Source organism: Xiphophorus maculatus, chromosome 9, assembly GCF_002775205.1.
Source record: "Xiphophorus maculatus strain JP 163 A chromosome 9, X_maculatus-5.0-male, whole genome shotgun sequence".
NCBI lineage: Eukaryota > Metazoa > Chordata > Actinopteri > Cyprinodontiformes > Poeciliidae > Xiphophorus > Xiphophorus maculatus.
Window position 1 is genome coordinate 27378101 of NC_036451.1, and position 23913 is coordinate 27402013.

At 41.2% G+C, this 23913-nt stretch overlaps 1 protein-coding gene across 2 annotated transcripts in view; it reads left to right on the plus strand.

The window, feature by feature from the left end:
* LOC102218202 (guanine nucleotide-binding protein G(I)/G(S)/G(O) subunit gamma-12-like) overlaps window positions 1–21233 on the plus strand; it is a 37535-nt gene extending 16302 nt beyond the window's left edge. For both annotated transcript variants that reach the window (XM_023339984.1, XM_005805946.2), the window contains 2 exons: window positions 18376–18499; window positions 18775–21233. In XM_023339984.1, coding sequence (XP_023195752.1) covers window positions 18407–18499; window positions 18775–18900 — 219 coding nt within the window. In that variant the 5' untranslated portion in view covers window positions 18376–18406 and the 3' untranslated portion in view covers window positions 18901–21233. The remainder of the gene's footprint in view (window positions 1–18375; window positions 18500–18774) is intronic.
* The last annotated feature ends 2680 nt before the right edge of the window (window positions 21234–23913 follow it).

The window sequence follows — 23913 nt, forward strand, 5'->3', positions numbered from 1 at the left end:
CTGTTTTTCTTTGTCCGTCCTCTGCTCCTCTGACAGAACACAGTAATCAGTCATCGTCTGCATTGACTGCTTCTCAGCAAACAGTACGTCCAAGTCCAAAGGGTACTCTACAGCTACTCAAGCAGTAGTTATGTTTTGCCTCCAAAAGGACAAGATTAAAGAGTCAATAGGCCAAATGCAGGACAATTTTTAAAAAAGAATAATAATAGAATTGCATATCCTCCAAATGGAAACCAGAGCATATTTTATAGCAGTTTCTGCTTTTTGTTCATGTAAAGCTGCAGACATTTTGTTTTGGAGTGAATCACTCTTTTACTGTAGGAACAGACTGATTTTACTGCACTGCTGTCACCAGCTCTGTTTCCATTACAAATGTGGACAAAAATTTATTATTCCGCTAATTTAAAAAAAATACAGTTTTGCAACGTTTTCATTAAATAAGAAATGCAATAAAAACCACACATGAATAAATTTGTTCATGTGTGAAGACGACAGGAAATGGTAGGAGGATGATGGCGCCGCGTGTTTTTTAATGACTTTTTAAAAAACATTTGTGATTCTAATTGCGTTTCTTATTTAATGGAAACACTGCAACACTGCATTTGCCAAATTGTGCTTTTTGACATTAGCGGAATAACCGCAACGCTTTGCTCACATTTGTAGTGAAAATGCAGCATGCCTCTCTGCAAAGCAACAGGAAGTGCACTCTGTCACGCCTGCTGGGCTTTGACAGTATCCAGTCCATCCAGCTGGCCGATGTGCCGTGTCCCAGTTCAGGATTCTCCTTTGCCACGTGTCAGCCGGGCAGGAATTCCAGCCGCGCCGATCCTCTCCGTTTTCGGCCGTTCAGGGAATCGTTGGTCCCAGTTAAACAAACATTACGGTCTGGCAGCTAAGAGAGGAAGAGCGAGGAGCTGCCGGGATGTCACCCTGCCCAGAGGTAGCCCAGCCACTGGTTACATGCCTGGCATTCCTGTACAAGCTGCTCTTCTCCACTTCAATGTTTCTTTCTTTTTCTTTTTTTTTTCCCCCCCGTCCTAAAATTCCCGCCCTCCCTGCCTCACAAGACAGTGGAAAAGGAAATATTTTCCAGTCCAGAAATAAGTTAATTGCTTTGCCTTGGAAGCATACATTCAGTGGTCTGTGAAAATGTGCTTTTGACTGATGTTCATTAGGGGAGAAGCAGGGTGGTATGCTGCTCGGGTCTGCAGCCGCGTTCCATTGGAGTTAACGCCGTTCTGAAAACAAACCGCTCCAACCGGCCCGCACATACTTTCCCTGTGAGATCCTGGTCGCTGCTTTGAATGAAGCGCTTCCAGAATGCATGGCTGGAAACGTCGGCCTCTGTGTGAGCTCTGCACCAGACTGTGGCTAAGTATCGTATCTTGTCATCTTCATTTCGACTGTCATTAGAGTTTCAGCTAATAGCTCGCATCGCAATTAAACCGCATATCTCCCCACTGCTGAGAGTGAGCGGACCTGTTCGGGTCCCAGTGACCCGTTGCCGGGAAGGAGATTCTCACTCGTATAAATGATCTACCGGTTTGTTGTAAAATGCATTCCGGAGCGCTCGGATGGACTTTCATATTCAGCGATGGTGACACAGCAGGTCAGGTCACTCAGATCTCCTCTCTGAAAAGTTGCTCACAAAGGGGAATTTTATGGAGCATTTTAGTTTGCATGCACACTTATCTGCTTTCCTCCCCACCCCTTATTTACAGTCTAACTGTCAGGACAGGAACATAACACTCTGTATCTCTCAGTGTCTCTCATTGCTGCTGTGGATTCTGTAAACAGGCTCAGTACATGAATAACTGCACTGCCACAGAACAGAGGTTTTGTTTTTGCAGTACAGGAGTCAAAGCCTGTTGACACTGAAGCACACTGCACTAAAGAGTTCATCAGGATAACATGCAAACTCCATGCAACAGGACCCTAGGCCAGGATTTGAACCCAGGACCTTCTTGTTGCATGGCAACAGTGCTACAAACTGTGCCATTGTGCAGCTCTGATTGATTTCAGAGAGTTTTTTTTTTTTGCTAACTTTGATGGTTAGGGTTTACAGATGCTGAAAGCCACCAAATTCAGTGTCTTAAAAACTTAAAAAAATTGAAAAGGGTATATTCATAGAAAGTTGAGTGGAAGGAAAAAGGGAAAAAAATCACACCCTTGAGAGGATTACAAAGGCCACTATCAAAGCAACCTGGGTTTCCATCACACCTCAGTAAGAATCACAGGCAGCCATGCTACGCCGCACTAATGCAAAAACTCATGCAGAAGAAGCGTCAACCAAACCCGCTGAACTCAATGTACTTTTCATTTATTGATCTTAGTTTATAATCTGTTTTTCCAAAAGTACCAAATTATGGATTATTAGTACAGTCTATAGCCATCAAAATCACAAGAAAGAAATGCTTGTAATATTTGTCACGCTCACAAGTTTTGTAGGTCGATAAATTGTCCCAGAAGTTTTTGCGATGACCAATAACAATAACGTTATTGCGATAACGATAACGTTATTGCGATAACGTTGTTGTTTTTAGACCATTTGCAAGTCATATAACGGTGAATGGCAAAACAATGCAAGAACACATTCTGAACGGTCAATAAATTTTAACACTGGAACTGGGAGACATTTTAAATGTCCAAAAATAAATCAACAAAACAACAAGTAAAAGTGAATTATGGAGTTTCTAAAATTCTCCTTCAAAAAAAAAAAAGGACCAGACTGAAAACTTTTCATCCAGTTTTTAGTAGAAAAGAGAAAAATGAAAATGGAAATGACTGAGTTTTAATTTATAATGCGATTAATTGATTTATTGCTTGGCCAAGTCACTTTATGTAGCGATTCTTTATAGTATGAAATGACTTACAAAAGTAAGTTTTTAATAATATTCAAATGTTTCGAGGTTTACATTCCACCAAAAAAGGTGAAGTTTGTCATTACTAATCTCATATTTGCTGTATTTATATGGGAATGTAACCTTACTGGGAACATTGGCTGACTACTGTTTATTTTTGTGCACATGTAAACACCAGCGAGATTAAAATGAATCAGGGCAGCAGATCTCGTTTTTCCACATTGATCTGTGTATTGTACATGCAACGGCGTTGTCATTAAAAGTTGCTGGCTGTAGCTGTGAATACAATTAATCCCTTTAAACCTGCATTCACTGAGACATTTAGGAATCCTCCCTGTCTGCATGTGGTGACTAAAGGAGCTGTCACCGTGTGTTGTAGGTGTGTTGGATGTTTGGGATTCTTTTTTGATTAATATTATCTGCTTTATTGTATGCATGCTTTATGGTTCTAACATGGCCGTCCAAAGGGCGCCAGCATGTGCCAGTGATCAGGTGGCTCCAAGGCAACGAGGTGACTTTGCAAAAGCTGTAATCAGTAGTGGGGGTCTCTATTGCGCCTCTGCCTCTCCCTGCTTCATTATGCAGACTTTAGTGCTCACTCAGCTGGAGGGTGCTCCAAAGTTCACATCAAGGAGAATGGGAGGTGGAGGTGGAGGTGGAGTTGGAGTTGGAGGTGGAGGTGGTGTCACTGAGGTCAGAAGCCTCTTTTCCCTCCCGCCCCCCAACTTCATTCTTCCCCGTACGTTTGTGTCCCGTTCATCATGATAAGCCATCAGAAGGCAGCAGTAACAAGCGTGTCTATCTGCAGCCACCGTCTTCATGTCGGACCTGCCGGGTTCTGATTAGATCCACTTCTCTCCCGCCAACAGCAGAAACACGAGGGTGATCTCATTCTTCTGCTATGCTGAATCAAATGAGTCAGAATCTTTCTTTTCATGCTGCACTTGCAGCGGTTTCTTTGCATTTCCCAAGTGTGATGCAGGTGTGAGGTCCATTTCTGCTCAAGCCTCCTGAGTGAATGCTTTGTTAGGAACACCTCTCACTGCCGTTGGAGCAGCTAATCTTCTGGGCACATCTCTATCAGCTTTGCACATCTACACACTGACATTTGTGCACATTCTTCTTTGCAAGACAGCCCAGGTGGGATGGACTTTGACTGGACCGGGAATGACAAATCTAATCCAGTCCATTGTAGCTTAGAGATGCACTGATCTGATATTAACATCTGTATCTGTCCTGATGTTGAAAAACGTTCTAGATCGAGTATAATTCCATACTCCATAAGATCTATTCAGTCTAATTCTATGCTTTTTGCTCTGAGCGACGTTATTCTTTATTATTTATTTTACATTGTCTTTGCAATTCCTAAATGCACTTTGTGAACCATTTGAGAGAAGGGATTTTTTTGCTGGTTATTTTTCATGTTTGACCAAGATAGTCAACCTATAATTTTTGTCAGTTTCAGTTTCTTTACTATTTATTCTACATTGGCTGTTCTACTCACTACGCTTTGACTGAACAAATTAAAGTTGTTTTTACATGTTTGACCAAGCTCGAGAAGCTATTGATGTGTTCAAGTGAGTTGTACTGGAGCAGAGTTATAAGATAAATTTGTAATTAAGTACATTTATGTCTACGTTTAAAGTCAATCCAGCTGTTTCTCTGTATTGGATCAGTACCGGGAAATATTAAAAGTGAAAAAAGTGGCTCGGTCCCAACCCTGTTGTAGCTCTGGAGTTTGTGGTCAGCTGGAAGTTTAGCCTGAGTCAACAGGATTCCTTCCTGCATTTAGCTCCATCCTTCTTAAAACCAGGGTTACGTTTTAGAACCTAACCCTGTTGAAACGTCTCCTCAGCTTTATGTCTGACCTGTCTGTAATATTCCTTTGTCTCCATGGTGCTGTTTGTTCATTATGAAATGAGACTTAGTGGCTGAAGCTACTTCCTGAAAGAACAGGATCTAAAGTTGGGTGGAAGTTGGAACATAGGCAGTCTTGAAAGCTTCCCATTTTGCAAGTATTTTACACCAATTCATGTCTCCAATCCAGCTTCCATCACCTGCTCCGTCTTTATCCATGAACAAGAAACAGATATACGTCAGTTTTTTTGGATTGTGGCAAGAGACAAACCAAAAGTGTAGTGTGAAAGAGAACCAGAAATAGAACATATTTTATGAACTGAAAAAACAATAAACTACTACATGCAGTGCATTCACACCAGTTCTGTTCAGTCTGCTTTAATTCAGCTTTCTTTCGTTTGCCTAGAAAGTCCAGTTAATGTGCCAAACCCTGATGACCCTACAGACCTACATCTCTGTTTGACTAAAGTGAACTCTGATGCAGTTTGAATGCTTATGTGAATCCAAAAGCAGGAAGCGGACTACAGCGCAGGGCACTCTGGGTAAATACAACCATAACAAACGCGTGAGTCTAGAGCTGGTGGGAGAAATGTTTTTTTGCCAAAGAGGAAGAGAAATCCTACAGCAGCTAGAAATCTGACGGTTCCGCTCAGTGACTTCTTCAGAGGTTTGTGTTGTTTCTTTAAGTGGTTGTTGGTGCAGCGCCATCTTCATGCGAAGGCGGGGAACAGGTTGTTAGAACGGTTTGGTTGATTTGACTCAGTGCAGTGTGAAAGAGAACCACACAACTGAGAATGTAACACATGTTGCAGGTTTGGTCCCCAACCGGACTATGAGCGGTGAAACCCCCCCGCATTGTTAGTATGTGCACTCTGTTTCTTCTGACTTTGGTTTGACTGTTAGGCAGAACTTCTCTTCCAACATTATGGAGCAGAAGTTTCCAACCCTGGTCCTGTAAACCTACCATCCTGCAGGCTTTAGATCCATCCCTGCCCCAACACAACTGAATCAAATGATTGAGTAACTTCTTCAGCATGCCATCAAGGGTGAAAAGGCCTGGTAACGATTCATTTGATTCAGATCTGAAACCTGTCTGGAACCAGGGTTGGAGAGGAAAGGTTTACCAGCAAGTCTATAAATTGTCGTCCCCACTTTTGGCTTGCCTCCAGGCTTGTAGACAATCAACTTTTAAGATGTGTTCGTCTGGAGGTGTGAACAAAAGAGGAAAGTGGAGACAAGATTAGAGCCCTTCCTGTTTTTAAAAATATTCCAAATATGTTAGCTGTGTCATATTTGTAATAACAGTTAAGAAAGCAAACCTGAAGGTTTTTCCTCGCTGACAGGCACGAGGTAAGGCAAAAATAGTGCATCCTGTTTAATTAGGCTCACTGTTATCTGTTGTGTTGCTGAATAACAGGGAGGTGCAGATGGCTGGGATTATAAATGCTGGATCATTTAGACAATGGTGAGTGTAACTTGCTTGTTGTGAGCCATGTGAGGGCAGCAGCCTAAAGGTGGTGTGAAATGGAGGGGCTGTGGTCTCACTGAATTCCTGTCTGGTGAGCAAAGCATTTGTTTCTGTCTAGACAAAGCTCGGTTGTCACATCTAGGACTGCACCAGGCTCCAGGAAGTAGACGTTTGTTGGAGAGAGCGGCCCTGCTTTTTTTTTTTCTCCTTCCATCCTGCTCACTTTTCCCTCCGTTGGGAATGTGAGCGCATGCAGCCTGCTGCTTGGAGTGTGTGGTTTTTTTGTGGTTGGAGTTTTTCTCCCATGTTAGGGTGGAGACAGCATGGTGTATTTGTGTGTTGATATCAACTGTGTAAAAAAAAAAAGTTCTTGCTTTCATGTCTCCCACTCAGGAAATAGGATGTCTCATCTTGCCTGGTGCGCATTCACAATCACTGCCACACACACACACACACACGCCTAAACACACAAGCTCCTGTGCAGTATCACTCACTTTACCTTGTGACGCCAAGACATAAAAGCTGATTTTCTGCTCCCTCCTTGTGGAGCCACTTTTCGCTGCTCCGTTGTCTCGGCGTAATTGTTTGCGCCAAGACAAAGTGAAGGAAAGCCAGCGTGACGGCTCGCAGAGCGTCAGATCGCCGCGCAGACGGGGCTGACTAAGGGTTCATTAACTGCTACACTCAGCCGTTCCCTGAGGGCTCTTCCATGTGTGCCATTCCACCAGAGCTGAGACGACTTCATTGTTTTCTGAGGAGCTTTGGTGTTGACAGCAAGGGTTTCCAAAGCCAAAGTGAAGATAACAGAGTCTGGGAAAAGACAGAGATAAACCTGCAGATGCCTCTCCCAAATTAGTTCCTGCAAAATTCTCCCGACTTGAATGTTGCTCCTTATATGGACATGTCCTTAAAATAAGCAAAGCAATTTTCGATACATTTTGTCACGTTTTCTTGATGAATAAATAACCCTTCCTTTTACAGAGGCACCGATCAGAAATGTTGTTGCCAGATTTCTAATAATTTTTCCATTGTTTGATCTGCCCATGCTGATTGGTTGCCTTAACAATAAATTGTAACAAAATCTGTCAGAAATATCCCAAAGTTACAGAGTTGTTTCATTGTGTCATTCAAACTCTACTTATGCTGTTAAATCCTCCATAATATGGGAAAAGCGACATAAGTCCTGAGACCCTTTCACAAAACAACTGAAGGTCAGATGAAGGACTCTTTGCCGTCTCCATGTGTTTTATGAAAGAACAGTAGCAGAGATGTGAACCGATGTTACGTTGCCAACTAAACAAACCTGGTAGTCACACTGCAGTATGCAATTTTATAGAAAACAAGGGAAAAAAAACTCCTGTTCATCTCACATTTAAACTTTTATCACACTTGTTTTAGCCTTGACACAATTAGCATGTTTAGCATTACTAAATTTAAACATCACTTTCTCTGAGAGTTATTGTTAGAGCCTTATCTTAACTGTGAAATTTCCAGCCAAGCAACATGCTCAATGATTGAATACCCCACAACATAATAAATCAGAGGAATTTCAATGCAATAAGTTCAGATAATTGTTATCCTCTGAACTCTGACCTCCTGTGTAAAGTAGTAGCCTGGAGGAACAGACAGCATACTGTTTCCTTCTCAGAAGTCTCTAAAGCCTTTTAGCTTCCATTGACTTAACTTTGGACGCCTCACTGGTAGCTGAAGCAACTTTCACACTAAAGAGTGTTGCTGTCTGTGCTTAGGGCCCGGAGGACAAGCTACTAACAAAACCAGCAACTGTGTGGTGCTGAAACACATCCCCACCTGGATTGTAGTGAAGTGTCATCAGACCAGATCTGTGGATGTAAACTGAAATAATGAGGGAAATACTTAATGTGGCGTATAGGGGTCTGTGTTGAGAAAACATGAAAAACGGAAGAGGGTGAATGAGGTAGGTATGGTGCATTCACCTAAAAAGTAGAAATGATTACATTAGATTTCACAGAACCTAGCTGGTACCTAGAAATTGGTGCCTTTGCCTCCAAATAAGACAAAGGTACCAATGACTGATTTTGGTGAATTGTTCTTTGAATCTCTTTCCTTTAAGTTAGGAATAAAGTTGCACTTTGATTGGATAACATTCTTTTATATATACTCTTCATCACTTGGTGTCTTTTTGCGCTGCCCCCACCCACATACATCTGTGCATGTATAGAGTCAGCCTGTGGTACATCTTGTTGGCTTTAAACCCAGGTTTAAAGCCAGTTTCTTTGGGTGAACTTGCATGTCTCTCATGATGCAGTGCAAGCCTGAAAATCTACCATGTGTACATAAAGTCTGGGGCCACCTGGTTTGGGGTTTTCCAGCCGCTTTGCTTTGACCGAATTCCAAGTGCATGAATGAAAAAAAGTTGCACAAACTTCAAAGAAATCCCTAATCCCTGGACATTGTTCAGTATGCATCTCTGCGGGGAGTGTTAATGGTCTCAGATGAAGGTCTTTCTGTGGGAATCAGAAGCACATTACCCAGAGCTTTGAACTAAAGAATGACTGTGACCAAGTACACACACTCAAAGGAACCTGTTCTGCTGCACGTGGGGCCCAGGTGGGAAGGCGGCCCAGGAAGACTCGGCTGTCCTGTACGTGACCTCATCTTCAGTCGGGATGCTGCGTGCCTCTACAGGGCGTCTTTCTACGAGAGAAAGACGCGCGCTCAAGCATGGGGCCCTGAGAGAAAGTCTCAGTTTGTGACTCAGGGTTTAGGAATACGCGTCTCCTGGTTTAGTCTGCAGCTCAAACGCACACACCTCCTGTGTTGCTCTTCATGTCGGCTGACTTCACACTATTGGGTCTGCCACAGCACCCAGGATGCCTTCACCAATCTGTCACCATCAGAGCTCGCAATCCATGAAGTTTGTGCACAGACTAGAAAGCTGCTGTGTTAGTCATACAGCTTGTCTCCTCCGCAACTCAGAATAGAGTGTGTTTGTTTCTCTTTGGGAGCCCCGTGTCTCAGCGCGCTGCACGCCTCACTGGGCAGTCTGACTCCCAGATAGCATCAGGCGAGTTCAGATTAGAGCTCATGAGGGCACAGCTAAACTTGTAAAAGCTCTGGACTCCCATTCCAGTTGTCTCGGTTCCATTCAATGCACAAATAACCGTTGTGAGTGTGACACAATGCTGATAGGCTGTCTGCATTGTCACTGTGCCTCTCAAATGTGCCAAAGCCTCAGAGTCCTTTGTGGAGGTCACTGCAGAATGATCGCTGTCCCCAGAGTGGCTTGTGTGCATGTGTAGGTGTGTGTGTGTGTGTGTGTGTGAGGGGGGGAGGGGGGGTGTTGTTACCAAGCAGTTTAGTTGTGTAGCTGGTAGATAACAGGCAAACTCCGTGTCTTGTTGTCTGGTTTTTCTTCAAACCAGACAGGAGAGGATTCCTGTTTGCCGTACAAAGACACCTTTCTCCTTTGTAAGATTCTGAGTCACAACTTGGAAAGCGAAGACAAAACGCTCTGTGTTTCTTTGCATTGTCTGGTTACGTCATCTGATACATTTTATTTAGTTAGCAAAAAGTTGGTTTTAAATTAACAATATAGCTGAAAAACATGTACATAATCATGATTGACAGCGCCAAGATCCAAGGTCTGATTGGTTGTTTCAAGTTAGCACTAACAGAAAGCAGTGGAGCGCCATTTTCTCACCGTTTATCTGTCTCCTGACACGATGACAGTTTTAACAAATATGGAAAAAATATATATATATTTTTATAAATGTTACAAACTGCAGCTTTAAGGATTTATTTATGATTTGTCTGCAAACCAAAAACTGTTTATTTGGGGTTTATTTACACTTTAAACACTTGAAAAGTCATTGTGTAACATTAATATGTTACTATTGGCATCCGACTCTGCTTGCCATCACATTCCTCACGTCAGAAAGGCTGTGGAGAATCATCTGATCTCTCTCTGCACCGGAACACGCTGCTGCTGCTGCTGCTGCTGCTGCTGCTGCTGCTGCTGCTGCAGGCTTTGCTTTGTGTTTTTCAGAACACTCGTCTGTCAGCCCTGTCTTCCTCTCCTAATTGTTACAAGTCCCTGAATACCTCCATAAGGGGATCGTAGACAAGATATGGGTGGGTCAACTTCAGCCCCCAGGTCCATGTGGGAACCTTTCTGTTGGTCATGAAGCATTAAAAGCTCATCTAAATCGGTCTAAACGAGACTAAAGTGGCCTTTTTAGAGGTCAGTGTTTGCAAACTTTAGTTTCATCTCCATAGCTCCACTGAAGGTTAAAAAGTAAGTACCTCCTTCTTCTTCTTGCTGAGCATTCTGAAAGTGGAATTAACCCTACAAAATACCAATCTCTATCATCCCAACTTCCTTTGGATTTCAGGTCAAAACGATGAATGTGTGCAAATTTAATCAATTTAAAAGAAGTTTGTTTCATGCTGTCCCAGTTTTTTTTCTTTTTTTTCTGATTACAGTTATATAACTTAGCGTCCTTGATGTGCCGAGATACGGGAAATATCTCATGACTTTACTGCTGCAGAGCTTTATCTTTACAGAGATGCGAGATTCTGACATTTTCTCCAGTTATTTAGGCTGATGTTTTAAAAGTTTCCGTTTATTGTGATCCCACAAGATGTTCGGAACAAATCCATATTCGGTACGCTCTGTGATCGGAACCAGCAAAACTCTGAGTTCTCCTTCCCGAGCTTGAAACCGCTGCAGCGTTTGGACCAGCTGCAGGGTTTTAGTTCACGCACCGGTTTCCTATCAGCTGCTGCATGCTAGTGGGATTAGTCCAAAAACCTGACAGACACTTCGTACCTCTGCGGCGCCAAACATCTCAATCAGAACATTTAGCTTTCAGCTCATACTGTACGGGTCATGCAACTGTAGCCTCAGTCCACAGTTCAGACGGTAAAACAACAACAACAACAAGAAACTGTGGCTGATTTGTGCATGAATTGATGTTTTTGTGCTACATTTGCAAGACAGGCTGAGTGGATTTTCTCAGGATGATTTTAATAGAGTGGAGTCACAGAGTATTTGTTCAGGCAGCAGAACTTAGCTCTGTGCTGAGTTACAAACCACAGGATTAAAGCTGCTGTCCTGAACTCTTCAGGACTCTGTGTGCTGGCACGCAGACAGACCATCTGCACAAAGTCCTGAAGCTGCATGAAAGGAACATCCCTGATCAAAGACTTTCTTTTTTTTTTTTTTTTTTTTATCAGTGCTGTCAGCGCGTCTCGTGTTTACATGTACTACACACGAGAATTCACGCTAGATGCAGACAGAGTCACCACAGCTGACAGCATTGCAGACATTCCTTTGGCTTGTAGGATTCTGAAGTCTCGGCCTGCGTGTGAAGAACACGCCCGGCTGCGGCAGAAGCTGGCTGTTTTATCGTGCTTATGTGTAGAATGGCTCTTTTGACATGCATGTTTCTGAATGTGCATGTAAGAGGATTTTCTACATCACCTTTAATTGTTACAGAAAGCAAAATTGCACAAGCAAGAATAAAGAATAAAGATCTGACGCTGCTGTTTTCTTACACTGAAGAGGATTTTGATTATAACTTACCTTTCATCTGTAATTTGGCTCTCTTTAAATAAACTGAATGATTTTTTCTTTTGGCTTTTAGAATCTACTTCCTAGCAGACATTGTGCAGAATAAAGGAAGTCATTGCACTCAACAGCTTTATGCTTTTAGTGTTTTAGTGTTCATACACTTTTTAAGATTCATTATTTTTCAAACATTTGCTCCGTCAATCTTGTATGTGTTGTCACTTTGGTGAATTTCACCAAGAATCTTAATTCCTTTATTTTCTGCATAAAGTGGCTTGTAAAAGTCTTCATAACCCTTAAACTCCTTCACATGTTTTTACAGGTGCAAATATTTTGGATTTGACTTGATTTATAAGGAGAATGTTTCAAAATGTTTTGCACACAAAAACCTGAAAAGGTGTTGTATGCATGTTGCTCTGATACCCCTACATAAAATCCTACTGCCTCCAGATTTTACTAAATAATGAACAAGTCAAGTTTATTTGTGTAGCGCATTTCAGCAACCAGGTGGTTCAAGTGCTTCACACCATAAAACATGATGCAGTAACCAATTATGGAACAAGCAACAAACGTGACATCTTTTCAAATGCCATCATTAAAACCAACAAGCAAAAATACATCAAGTATATTGATCAATATTCCAATTGTTAATCAAAAGCTACTCAGTGTTTCAGCAGTTTTTGCAGTTTTCTAGGAGTTTGTTCCAGATTTGTGGTGCATAGAAGCTGAATACCTTTTCAGCTCAGGCAGGTCATGCTAATGGAGTGAACCTGTCCACCAGCTCACGTCCCAGTTAACAACAGTCAACTCACTGTTACTAACTTAGCAACTTTGCTGCTATATTTAAGGACTTTTCCGACAAAAAACAATTGGTGTCGACCAAAATCAGAATCGGCAGGTCAAGCTTTATAAAGGTCGGTGATCAGCCAGAACACTGGAATCAGAGCATCACTACTGTATGTAATTTTATGGTGCCAGATGTCTGCTGAAACAATCATTAATCTTTTAAAAGGCAAAATGTTAGGTAGAAAAACTAAGAGTCTGTGGGAAGATTTGAATGTTGATATTTGCTGATGCTCTCCATCCAAAAGGATTGACTTTGAACTGTTTCAAAGGAAACAGGCAAATAAAGATGGAAAATAAATATTCCTTAAGACGTGCAGAACATGGTTCTAAATGGTACTGACTCATTGGGGCTCAATGCAAAAGCACACACACCACTTTTCAAATTTCTGTCCTTAAAGTAAGAGTAAAAAAAATGCTGTCTTTATTTTTAGATGGTACTTTTTGTCAGTATGTTGCTAAACACCAATAAAACATATTCAGGTTTGTGGTTTTAAGGTAACAAAAGGTGGAGAACTCCAACAAATACAAATACGTTCACAGGGCTCTGTGAAAACCTGTGACTCAAAAATCTCCATGTTATTCATCTGGAATTATTTTGGACCACAGACATTACGTCTTGGGCTTGTGTGTCAGAAAGTTGCAGAAACAAAGGCAACAAGTCCTTAAGTCTGGAGCGCTGCAGATGTTCCTCTTCCTGTTAAACGCCTGTGTGAGAAAAGCTACAAAACCATGTTCCCCGTCTGTCAGGGAGACTTTCTGTGAGACAGAAACATTAGTGGACCTGCAAGTAGCACTAAGACAACAGAGACACAACGTCCAGCTTCAGTGCAGGCTGAGGCTCCCAGCAACACAGGCAAGCAAAGGGTTAGGGGAGGGACCACTTTCAGTCAAAACAATTCAAAACCTTTGGCGTCTTTTTTTTTTTTTTAAGAAACACGGTGTTAAATAGAAACCATAGAGACAGTGTAGCTTAGCATTGAATGTGCAGGAAACAGCCAGCTCAGCTCCTGAACACTCATAAAGTCAGGACCTTCTGTTCTTTCTTGTTTGGGTTTTTTTATTTTGTTTGTTTTTATGCAGAATTATTTGAGGTGTTTTCTTTAATTCCCAAAACAGATATTATGCATCATGTATGGGGACGACAGTCAGGACAATGCAATGCATCAAGATGGTGTGTGTGTGTTCCTGTGTGTGTGTTAGAAACCTGCAGGGTTTCAGTATGACTGAACAGCACTGTGGTGCCAGAAGGCCTCACTAGCTAGCTACATGTGATATACCAACCAGTCCTGCTGTGTGCAAACCCTGTTCACCTTTTCACTAAGTGTAGACAATGTCTGGCCTGAGGGGAGGAGTGATCACTGTCAATGTAATTAGCCTACAAAGGTCCCTTCCTCCTGCTGCGGCCCAGAAAAGAACATTTAGTACCTTACAGACCTCTGCTGTGGCTCATAACTCAAAGAGGGAAATTATCAGTGAACTTGTGTCTTTTTTTTTGTTTTGTTACATATTTGCACCAAACACTATTGTTCCAGAGATGATATTGATCCTAAACTCAGAGGAAGAGCTAATTCAGAAATAAAGTTATTGTTTCGATCAAACTTACATCGTTACCATCACACATTCAGGCATGTTTTGCTGCAAAAACACAAAACTTTCCAGGTATTGTTTGTCTAGTTTCACATGCAAATATTTTACTAGACTTGAAATCAGACCAAACTAACTTACAGGTAACTTTTTCAGCAAGATACAGGAGCTCGTTTTAAGTCAATAATTTCTTTATACTGATTTAAAAAGTTCTGGTTCCACTGGGACGTTATTTCACTTAGAACAAGACATTTGTCCCATGTTATAAGTGAAATAAGTCAGTGGAACTTTTTCAGCAATAATAAGGAATTATTAATAAATAATTAGGAATTATTAATTAATAAAAAGGACTTGTTGACTTTACATGTCATGTATGTGTTGTCATAAAAGCGGTTTCTGCATTGCTGTCAGTTCTGACTGACTCATACTTATCTATATATCGCAGTTCAAAAAGATTGTGCCGTTCAAGAAACATACCAGACATTAAAGGAAAGTCTTTGATAAAAGAAAATCTGTTTAATTTGGTCAATCAAATGCAAGGCAAGCAGGAAATTCTTTAGATTAGGCTGGAGGGAAGCTGGAGTTCCTTCCACCTTCAGATGGGTCCAATGTGACCTGGTGTACTGCAACTGTACAAACTTTTGGTTTCAAAGAATTGCAGCAGGTTACTGTAAAAATCAACTTTATGATGTCATTGTCAATGTGATAATGCATATAGATGCATGTAATGTAGATGCATTCAATTTTATTTTTCAGGACATTCAAAGATCCTCAGGACTCTCGTGGGAACATAAACACGTCTTTGCTGCTCTGTATTTAAAGCAAGTGAGGCTTGTTCTCGTCTCGTACTTCCCACAAAATATGTCATTTCTTCATTCCTCCATCTCTTTTTGATCCAAAGTAACTCCTTTGCTGCCCTTGATGTCACATAGTCTTGAGTCATATATTTTCCCTTACATGCAGTCAGACTGTAGGGTCCCACAGTTGGTTTTGCTGCTGCCTGGCAGCAAGAAAGTCCTGGGTTCTAATCCCAGTCTGGGGTCTTTCTGCATGGAGTTTTCATTGTTCTTCTTGTGTACAGTCCAAAAACATGACTGTTAGGTTAATTGGTTACTCTGGATTGTCCTCAATTATAAGTTTTCATGGTTTATTGGCCTGTGTGGGGGACTCTTGACCAGTCCACGGTGTAAACAACGCCTCTCTCACAATAACCTCCTGGAGATAGCCACCAACCCACAACTCAGCAAGGAGAAGCAGGTATGGATATAGATGGACAGTCGGACGGACGGATGGATGGATTAATGGACAGTTGGATGGATGGATGGATATGAAGATGCATTCCCATTATCTGCTGCCAGAGTTGGGTGGGCTCTGCACCAACTCTGGCCTTTTTTGGACATTCAGAAGTCTTTTTCATTGATGCTCAACAATTACCTTCTCGGTTCAGGAAAATCCATAAAACTGATCTCCCAGATGGGATATTTTTAGCAACAATTTCATCACACATGCGGACAGATTTGATGCAATGTGACAATTGCTGCCAGATTTCCTTTGGAAGTAACTTCTGTGGTTCAGCACATATGCTCCCATTCTACAACAGCCAGCCTAATTAGCTGTAGACCTGTTGCGGCGAATTAAGCTAGCTGGCTTTCCAGCTAGCTGGTTTGCAGACTATAGTGGATTTTTGCACTTTCTGCTGAACTTTGTAACAGGATGTTGCTGATTTGTTTCTCTGAATGAAACCTGTTGGAATGAGGAAAAGTCTCAACGAGGCCGGATGGTGTTTCCAAAAGTACAACATCTGGAAAACATTGCTGCTGCTGCTGCTGCTGCTATATTTATCAATATCCTTTGCTATTCTACCTTCTAAACATAGAGAGCATAGACACACATATGACTTAATCCAGTGGTTCCCAAAGATTTTCTGGGCCCCCCTATGGATTATAATAAAATCCCCCCCAAAAAAGAAAAAAGAATCAGCTGGGCACACACACCGTGTGCCAGTTCCCCAGTTTATGTCCCTTAGACATAAACCTAGACACATATCTTGTTTTCAAACTCCACTAAAGTTTATTTCACACTTCAGGTTGCAACAAAACACACTACAAACCATCTTTACAGTGAAATACTTTAGTGTAACTGTGCCACCCCACAGTTTGGGAGCCACTGACTTAATTTTCCAGAGCACATTTGTTTGCACACATCATCTTGTGAAAAAAAAAGGATTAGTGTCAGTGGTGATCCCACAGTGCTGGGGTTAGTCGTGGAACTTTCTGGTGTGTGTGCGCGTGTGTGTGTGTGTGTCAGCAGCCGGCGTCATGCAGTGTGGATGCGCGGCCCAGCTCTGACGCAGCTCGCCCTCTCACAGCCGCTCACTCCTAGCTGCTGCTGCTGCTGTTGTGTGTTTAAACCCTACAGCTGTGTTGACACGAGAGGCACGCCATGGAACAAAGAGTCCAAAGGTCAAGAAAGCAAAACGTACAACAACAGACTGAGCGAGTGTTTGCACATTGAACAAGTGTAATGTTGCCTGTGATTTTCAAATGCTGGGAGGCTCGACCTAAAGGCGTGTGCTTTAAAACTACTACCCGCTATTGATAGCTGCAGCAGAACTCATTTCTCTGTTTCCCTGGTAACTCCTCTGTGGGAAGCTTCTATTTTTAAACCCACCACCCCATATTTAATCATTTATGCTTTTGCAGGGTGACTGGCGATCCAGTTTCCTGTGGAGGAAGCGGAAGGGCAGTGGGTGAGGGGAGAGGAGTTGGGATTAGAGGGATGCGTGGTCTCGTCTCCTCTCTGTAGTTGGTCCTGCAGTTTCCCATGTTTCATCTGATTTGCATTTCAGCCGGTCGCCCCCTCACCCCACCACCCCCCACTCCTCCATGACATCCGGCATCAGAGCACAAGGCAAGCACCACATGTCACCATGCTGCGTCGCACAGTTTTCTTCATTTGTTCCAAGAACATGAGCTTCAAGTGATCAGAACTGAGCCACTCTGGGTTTCTAATCCATTGCTTAAATGTGCACCATGTCCCACTGTAACAATAAAAACACTTTGTTCTGTTCCTCTTGCATTAGCCTTCAAAGTTGTTGCCTTAGAGGCTAATGCAAAGGAACAACTTTGCATTGTCTTACATGTTCCAGGAAGCAGTTGGAACATGCTTCCTGGGCCTTGCTTGTCTCGGCCTCCGGTAGTTAAGGCCCTCCAGACTGGAGACATCAGACTTTTGCTCAAACTCTGGTTCCGCTCTGAGTTCTGCTCTGCAGTTGGCCGGAATGACGTGTTGAATCCAGGAACTGTGCAGCCTCTTCTGCTAGCAGTTCAGGCAGTGACGTAATGAGCCGGTAAAAACACACCATTGCATCCTGGAAGTGGAAATTGTGAAACAGGAGCCTGGTAGGTTGGGTCAGAGCTTCTACGCATATTGAGTCAACTCAACATTAAGTCAACAGTCTTTTCTCAGAAGTTGCACAGGCAGTGACATAAAAGGTCCATTCCGCTTCAACAAATGAGCAGCTTTACGTCTCATATTCATGGCACTGACTCTTTATTCATCAGTGTGTGAATGAATTTGGGGTCATCTGGACTTGACAAACTACTGTACAAGTACTGACCATGTAGTATTTTACTATTATATGTATTAATTGCCTGTTTCTCTCTTTGAGCACTTATTTTATTGCGGAAGAATAAACCTGCAGTATACTTTTTGTTTCTAATCAACTTCTTTTCACTTGTTTTATATAAATCTGTTCACCAAAACCAGTCTCCTGCTCTCAGCATCATGTCTACTGTTGTTTCTTACAAGATGCTCTTGTTGACACCAGAGACTGATATTGTGACCTTAGCTGCACATGGGACGAATGGCAAATGGCTGTCGAGCAATGCAAAGAAGACGACCTTGGTTTCTAAATGAGGTTGTTTGCTAGACGATAACGCTGATTATCGTATCAAATCATACTTTGCTGGCCTAGTTGCTGCTTTTATTGTCTATCTAATAAAGCACCTGGAGCCATGGCTTTTTTTTTTCCTTCAGCAGTTTGACCTTTTGTTGTTTCTTTAATCCTCCCAGGAACATCATGTTGTCAGTCAATGTTTAAACAGCCTAATTCCGCCGTGGCTTTGTTGGCTTACCCCGTGTAAATATCATCTGTATGCCTTGTCTAATTAATGTCCAGTTAACAAGTATATCTCTCTGTACTACAGGTCCGCGCAGAGTCATCGTCTGAAAGCGGAGATGTCTTCCAAAACGCCGAGCTCCAGTAGCGTCGCGCAGGCCAGGCGGACGGTGCAGCAGCTGAGGAGGGAAGCTCGCATCGACAGGATAAAAGTGAGTCCATATTGAGAATTAGTCACACATATCTGCTCTATCCACTTAGGACACAAGGTGCCTTTGTTTTTTCCTACACATAATCAGAAATGTTTAGGATTTGTTTGTATTCTGTGTCCTCTTCTCCCTACTTCACAATTGTGCTCCACTTTGCATTGGGTCGGTCCAATAAAGTCCCAAAGAGCAACTTTGGAGTTGGAATGTAACAAAATGTGAAAAGGCTCAGTGTGAATGTTTTTTTAAGGCGGTGTGGATTGATTGGTGTGTTTGTGCAGGTGTCCAAGGCTTCATCAGACCTGATGCGCTACTGTGGAGAGCATGCCAAGAACGACCCTCTCCTTATGGGCATCCCAACCTCAGAGAATCCCTTCAAAGAAAAGAAACCTTGCACTGTTTTGTAGCTGAATACCCAAACTGTTGCTTTTCTACACTCTTATGTAACATGGCTGTTAGTAGTTTGAACAAACTTGCCTAAAAGCCTCGGTGGTGGTTGACTTTTTTTCACATTTACCATTTTTTTTCCAGATTATAAATTGCAGGGGTTTTTTTTATAGTTTGTCTGATTCTGCATCTTATAGCCCAGTGTGACTTGTGTATGATTTTTTTCTCTTTTATTTCTCTTCTTGTATTTTTTGACTGATGCGTCAAATGTTAATTCATACTGACGGTCATGAACCAAGGCTAGGCTTGCAGCTGTGAGGAAGGGAAGGTGACCAGACCTGGAGGAACGAGTGTGTTGCCTCAACAACTTGTTCCTGTGAATGGTGTAGTTACATCTCTATGCCCTGAATGTTGCCAAGGAGATGAACATGTGACTTTGCAGGCAGGTCTTCTTGGTGCAACAGCTTCATTGAACGCAACTGCCTGTCTCCAGGCGTCTCCGCTCCGCTGCGCACTTCACCGCCTATGGCAGGATAATCTGACGAGGTGGCACGAATTGTCAGAACATTGGCAGAGTCGTTTCTGACCACCTGATTTACGGCACGAACGTCGGTGCGTCAGAAACTGCCAGCAGACTACCAGGCTAAAGTCCACCGGTTCCGTGAGTTTGTTAAAAAACAACTGGAACTTTTCATCAACATGGATGAGGTCAACCTTATACTACGAGGCAACTTGCAGTCCGGAAAATATGGTACTCTTTAAATAAAAGTAAAACCAAAGAACAGGGAGAAGTCAGAAACTTTTACGTCTAGGTATAATCTGCATGTTAGCCCAGTGGTGGCTTCACATTTCCTCTGTGGCAGCAAACGCCTGATGAATAATTACCACATCTTACCAAAACAAGACCCTTAACTCGTTGGGTCAATCTGATAGAAAAGCCTTTACCTCTTAATTTCATCATGCCAGCTTGAGGAAGGAGGGAGTTTGTGCTCTACTGATAAGGACCATTCAAGATAATGACGTCCTGTCAGTGGGCCAGCAGGCTGCTGCCCATTACTGCATGACAAATGGAGACGGTGAAGCTCTGTTGCTGGTGATGGCCAGCTGTTGCCTCAGGCAGCCATGGACTAACAATCGCAAGTAGAGATCATGCTTGGTGTCCATTTATAGGTCGCTCCAAACAGCAGTGTCCATGTGTGTTCCATAGAGAACGTGGATTCATTCCTTAGTTTATAGATTTGTAAAAGAAAAAACAAAAACAACATGTTGTACGACGGGCAGATGTTGAATCGTCACAAGGATAAAAGAGAGCAGATTTCCTGGAATACGCTCAGCCTTCTGCTTTTCTGTTGAAAGTCTTGCCGTGTTGCAGCCTAAAAGAAGCACAGCCACATATCAATATACCGCTGAATACAGAAATACTGCAAACAATTTGAATAAAAGCCCATTTATTTCATAAACTTTATCTTTAAGTGAAACATTATATAGATTAACTACACTCAGACAAATGTTTGTTAATTACGATGATTTTCCACTCACAGCTAATGAAAGCGAGACATTTAAAATTAAAATATTACACCAGACAGATCAAAAATATATTTGCAAAAACAGCGAGGAAATGTAGGTTTAGTACCTGCTTATTTTCAAAAGCTACTTTTAATCTGACAAACGAGACGCATCTGGAAAAATATTCACATTTACTGAAAATGTCTTTAGGAAATACAGCTGGACTTTTCTTTGACAGTATTTCAAACATCTCACTGATGCTGAACAGACTCATTATCAGTTCAGCTCAGTTTTAACATGAACTCCGAGAGAAACAGGGCAACCAGAAAAAAATCCTTTTTTTATTTTTAGTTTTTTCTTTTGTTACTATCCGTTATGTCCTAAAGTAAAACACAACCCTCCTGGGTAATTTGAATAAAAATTGTGGTTCTGATTTTTGTTTCCAGCAGCATATTCCTATTTATGGGAGTTTTCCTGCCATTATTTTGGCTCTTTTCTTTTATACATTTTCAATCTCCTTTGTGAGACACTGGTGGGTTACTGGACTGTGAAAGCTGGATTTAAGTTGACCGTTATACTTAGAGACATTCTGTGCTCTTAATCTCCTTACCTGTTTCAATTAATCTTTAATTTGTTTGCTGCTACAGTTTTACTTTTGCCAGAGTCTTATTCCCGAAGCCAGACAGCTTCAACTCTGAGAGCTACATTTGTTTTAGTCACATAAGTGCTTTAGGCTAATACTGTGAATAATGAAGGCTTTAAGTGAGTAGTTTGCTTTTCACTGTGTAATGGATTATTGCTTATTTGTGTCAATAAACAGTGCTGAGAAGAAGTATTTGCCCCATTACGGATTTCTCCTGTTTTTAAATTTTTTTTTTTTTTTTTTGTCATGCTTAAACGATTCATGTCGTCAAGTTTTAAAATCAGACTAAAATAATGTGGGAGAACACGTAAATTTGTTGTCAAAAGATGATTTTAGTTATTAAGGGTAAAATCTATTTAAAACAACCTGGCCCTATTGGAAAAATCAACTGGTAAATTTTTGACTTAAACTTGTTTGAAAAGCTGAAGTTGGCTGAAAGGTCTGAGAGAGCAACAACTGTGATTCTGAGAGTTGAACTTTGTGGAAGTTTTTTTGGAGAAAAAGAAAATCTGCTCATCTATTCATGATCCTAAGCTCAAGTTGCTGAAGTTGCCATGGCTACGTGGCAAGTTAATCATCACCACAGCAAGACTACCTCTAAATAGCTTTGAAAAAAGATTCGATTTTTTAGGAGTCTAGCCAAAGTAAGGACAATAGTTCAGTGGAGATACTGTGGAATGACTCTAATGAGGCCATTAGAAAAAGTGATTGAATTAAAAGAATCTTGTAACAAACAGCTGATCAGACTTTCACCACAGGAACGTAAAAGACCCGTTGGTAGATTTTGTAAATACTGATGGCAGTTATTGCTGCCCAGCGTGACACTCTAAAGCTTCTAAAAACACATTTAGACTTTTTATGATATGTTTGTCTTATGCTCAAATATTTTTTAGAATATGAACTATTCAAGTTAGACAAAAAAGGAAAAGAAAGGAACTATGTGGACCAAAACCTTTTCTTGGCACTGTAGACCATAAATACCTTGTCTTCTATCTTTCTCTGTCTGCAGAGTACATGTGTCCATGTACTGTTGCACATGCTCTCTTGGTTCTCCATCATCTACTTTACTGGACTGTACTGACTGATTCAGTTATTTTAGGATTTTTTAAATAACCCAGTTAATTTCATCTAGTCATGTGTCTTCATTTATTTTTTTGATGAGCATAATTCTTCTTTAGTGTTTGAGACAAATGTATGAGCTGTGTTGGCTTTTTTTTCTTTTTTTAATAAAATCCCAGTGGAAGACATTTTTGTTGAACTGGATTGTCTGAAAACAACACAGCAGTAAAATCCTAGCCAAAGTTTTTGGAGAGACACAAAAACCTTCTAAATATTTCTGTTTTAGCAGCACAACGTGTCCAACTGCTTTCAACAGTCCAGGTACAATCCGGTCAGTTTTCCAGGATGATGGACACAAGGCTTCAGGGATAAAAATGGCTCAACGGTTGAAGAGGGGACCTGTGATCAGGAAGCTCCCCAGATCTTCTCGAGAAGTGCATCTTATTGGAAGTTCTCCAAAAGCCGAAGTTGGCACATAGTGCAACTTCAGGCAATAATAAGATATGAATAAGTCATCATCACATGGGATTTAAATGAGACGCTGATATGCAGCATGCAGGAGCAAATCACACAAGATAAAGGAGAAAAGATACTGAGTCTAACTGGCCTTTAAAAAACTTGATGATTTGCTAATATGAAACTACTGGAGTTGTAAAGTAACACGCTACATTTACTCCGTTACATTTACTCGAGTAACGTTTTAGGTGAAAAACATGAACTTTGGGAGAACTTTTGCTGGGCTGTGCTTTTGACTTTTGCTTGAGTAAAATTTTTATGAAGTATTGCTGCTCTCACTTGAGTCAAATCTCTGGGTTCTCTGCCACTGTGGCTAACGTCACTGAATGAAGACCAAGCTTGCTTTAACCAAACATTCACTTTGCACAGACACTTGTTAAAGTTTCATCAGTTTTATGTTGAAAGAAACAGATTTAGATTTTTTTTTTCTTTTACCTGATTTTTATATATTTATGTCTTGATCTTGGTCTTTAAAATATCTACATTTCCATATAACTTTACATAAATTTATATTTTGGTTTGATAATTGATGTTTTGATCAGTGGCTCAGTACTTGAGTCGCCTTTCCAGCCTTTATACAGTCACTTGAGTCATTTCTTGGAAGACTAATTTTTTACTTGAGTAAAAACATGTTGAGGTAGTTCTACTCTTACTTGAGTACCATTGTTGGGTTCTCTGCCCACCTCTGGAAACTACTACACACTTTTAAATGCTTTGGTCGAAAATTGCTGCCTAGTTATCTTGCTTTCCACTGATTTCTGGAGCGTCCTACATTTCTGAACTTATTGTCATAAAGTCTTCCTTTCACCAAAAAAACCCAAAACTTATAGTTTCATTCTCTAAAAAACTTAATGATTCAAATAGAACTTAGTTGGAATGATAAACTTCCTGCTTTTATTGTTGAATTGAATGTATTATAATTGAATAAAAAATCATTTGAAGAATTAAATTAAATTCAAAAGTGATATGAGGTAGAAAGCTAGCACTGCACATTACCCTAAATATACAATTCCAACAAGTGGCAGATATTTTGGGGTGCAAATGCTTGTGCAGCACATGAACCACACAGTGTTTATTGTACTTTACTTCTTGAACATTATGTATATATACCTTTTTTCAAATCAATAGCCATGATCTACTTGGGCAAATAGATTTCAGAAGGGCACTTTCCAGTCCAGAGGGAAAAGGGCATGTGAGGTTTATCTGTGTGTTTTCATAGTGAAACACGGTGGAGGCGGCAGCATGCTCTGGAGATGCTTGTTGTTAGCATAAAAAATACAAATAAAAAGATCAAAAAATAAGAAACAAA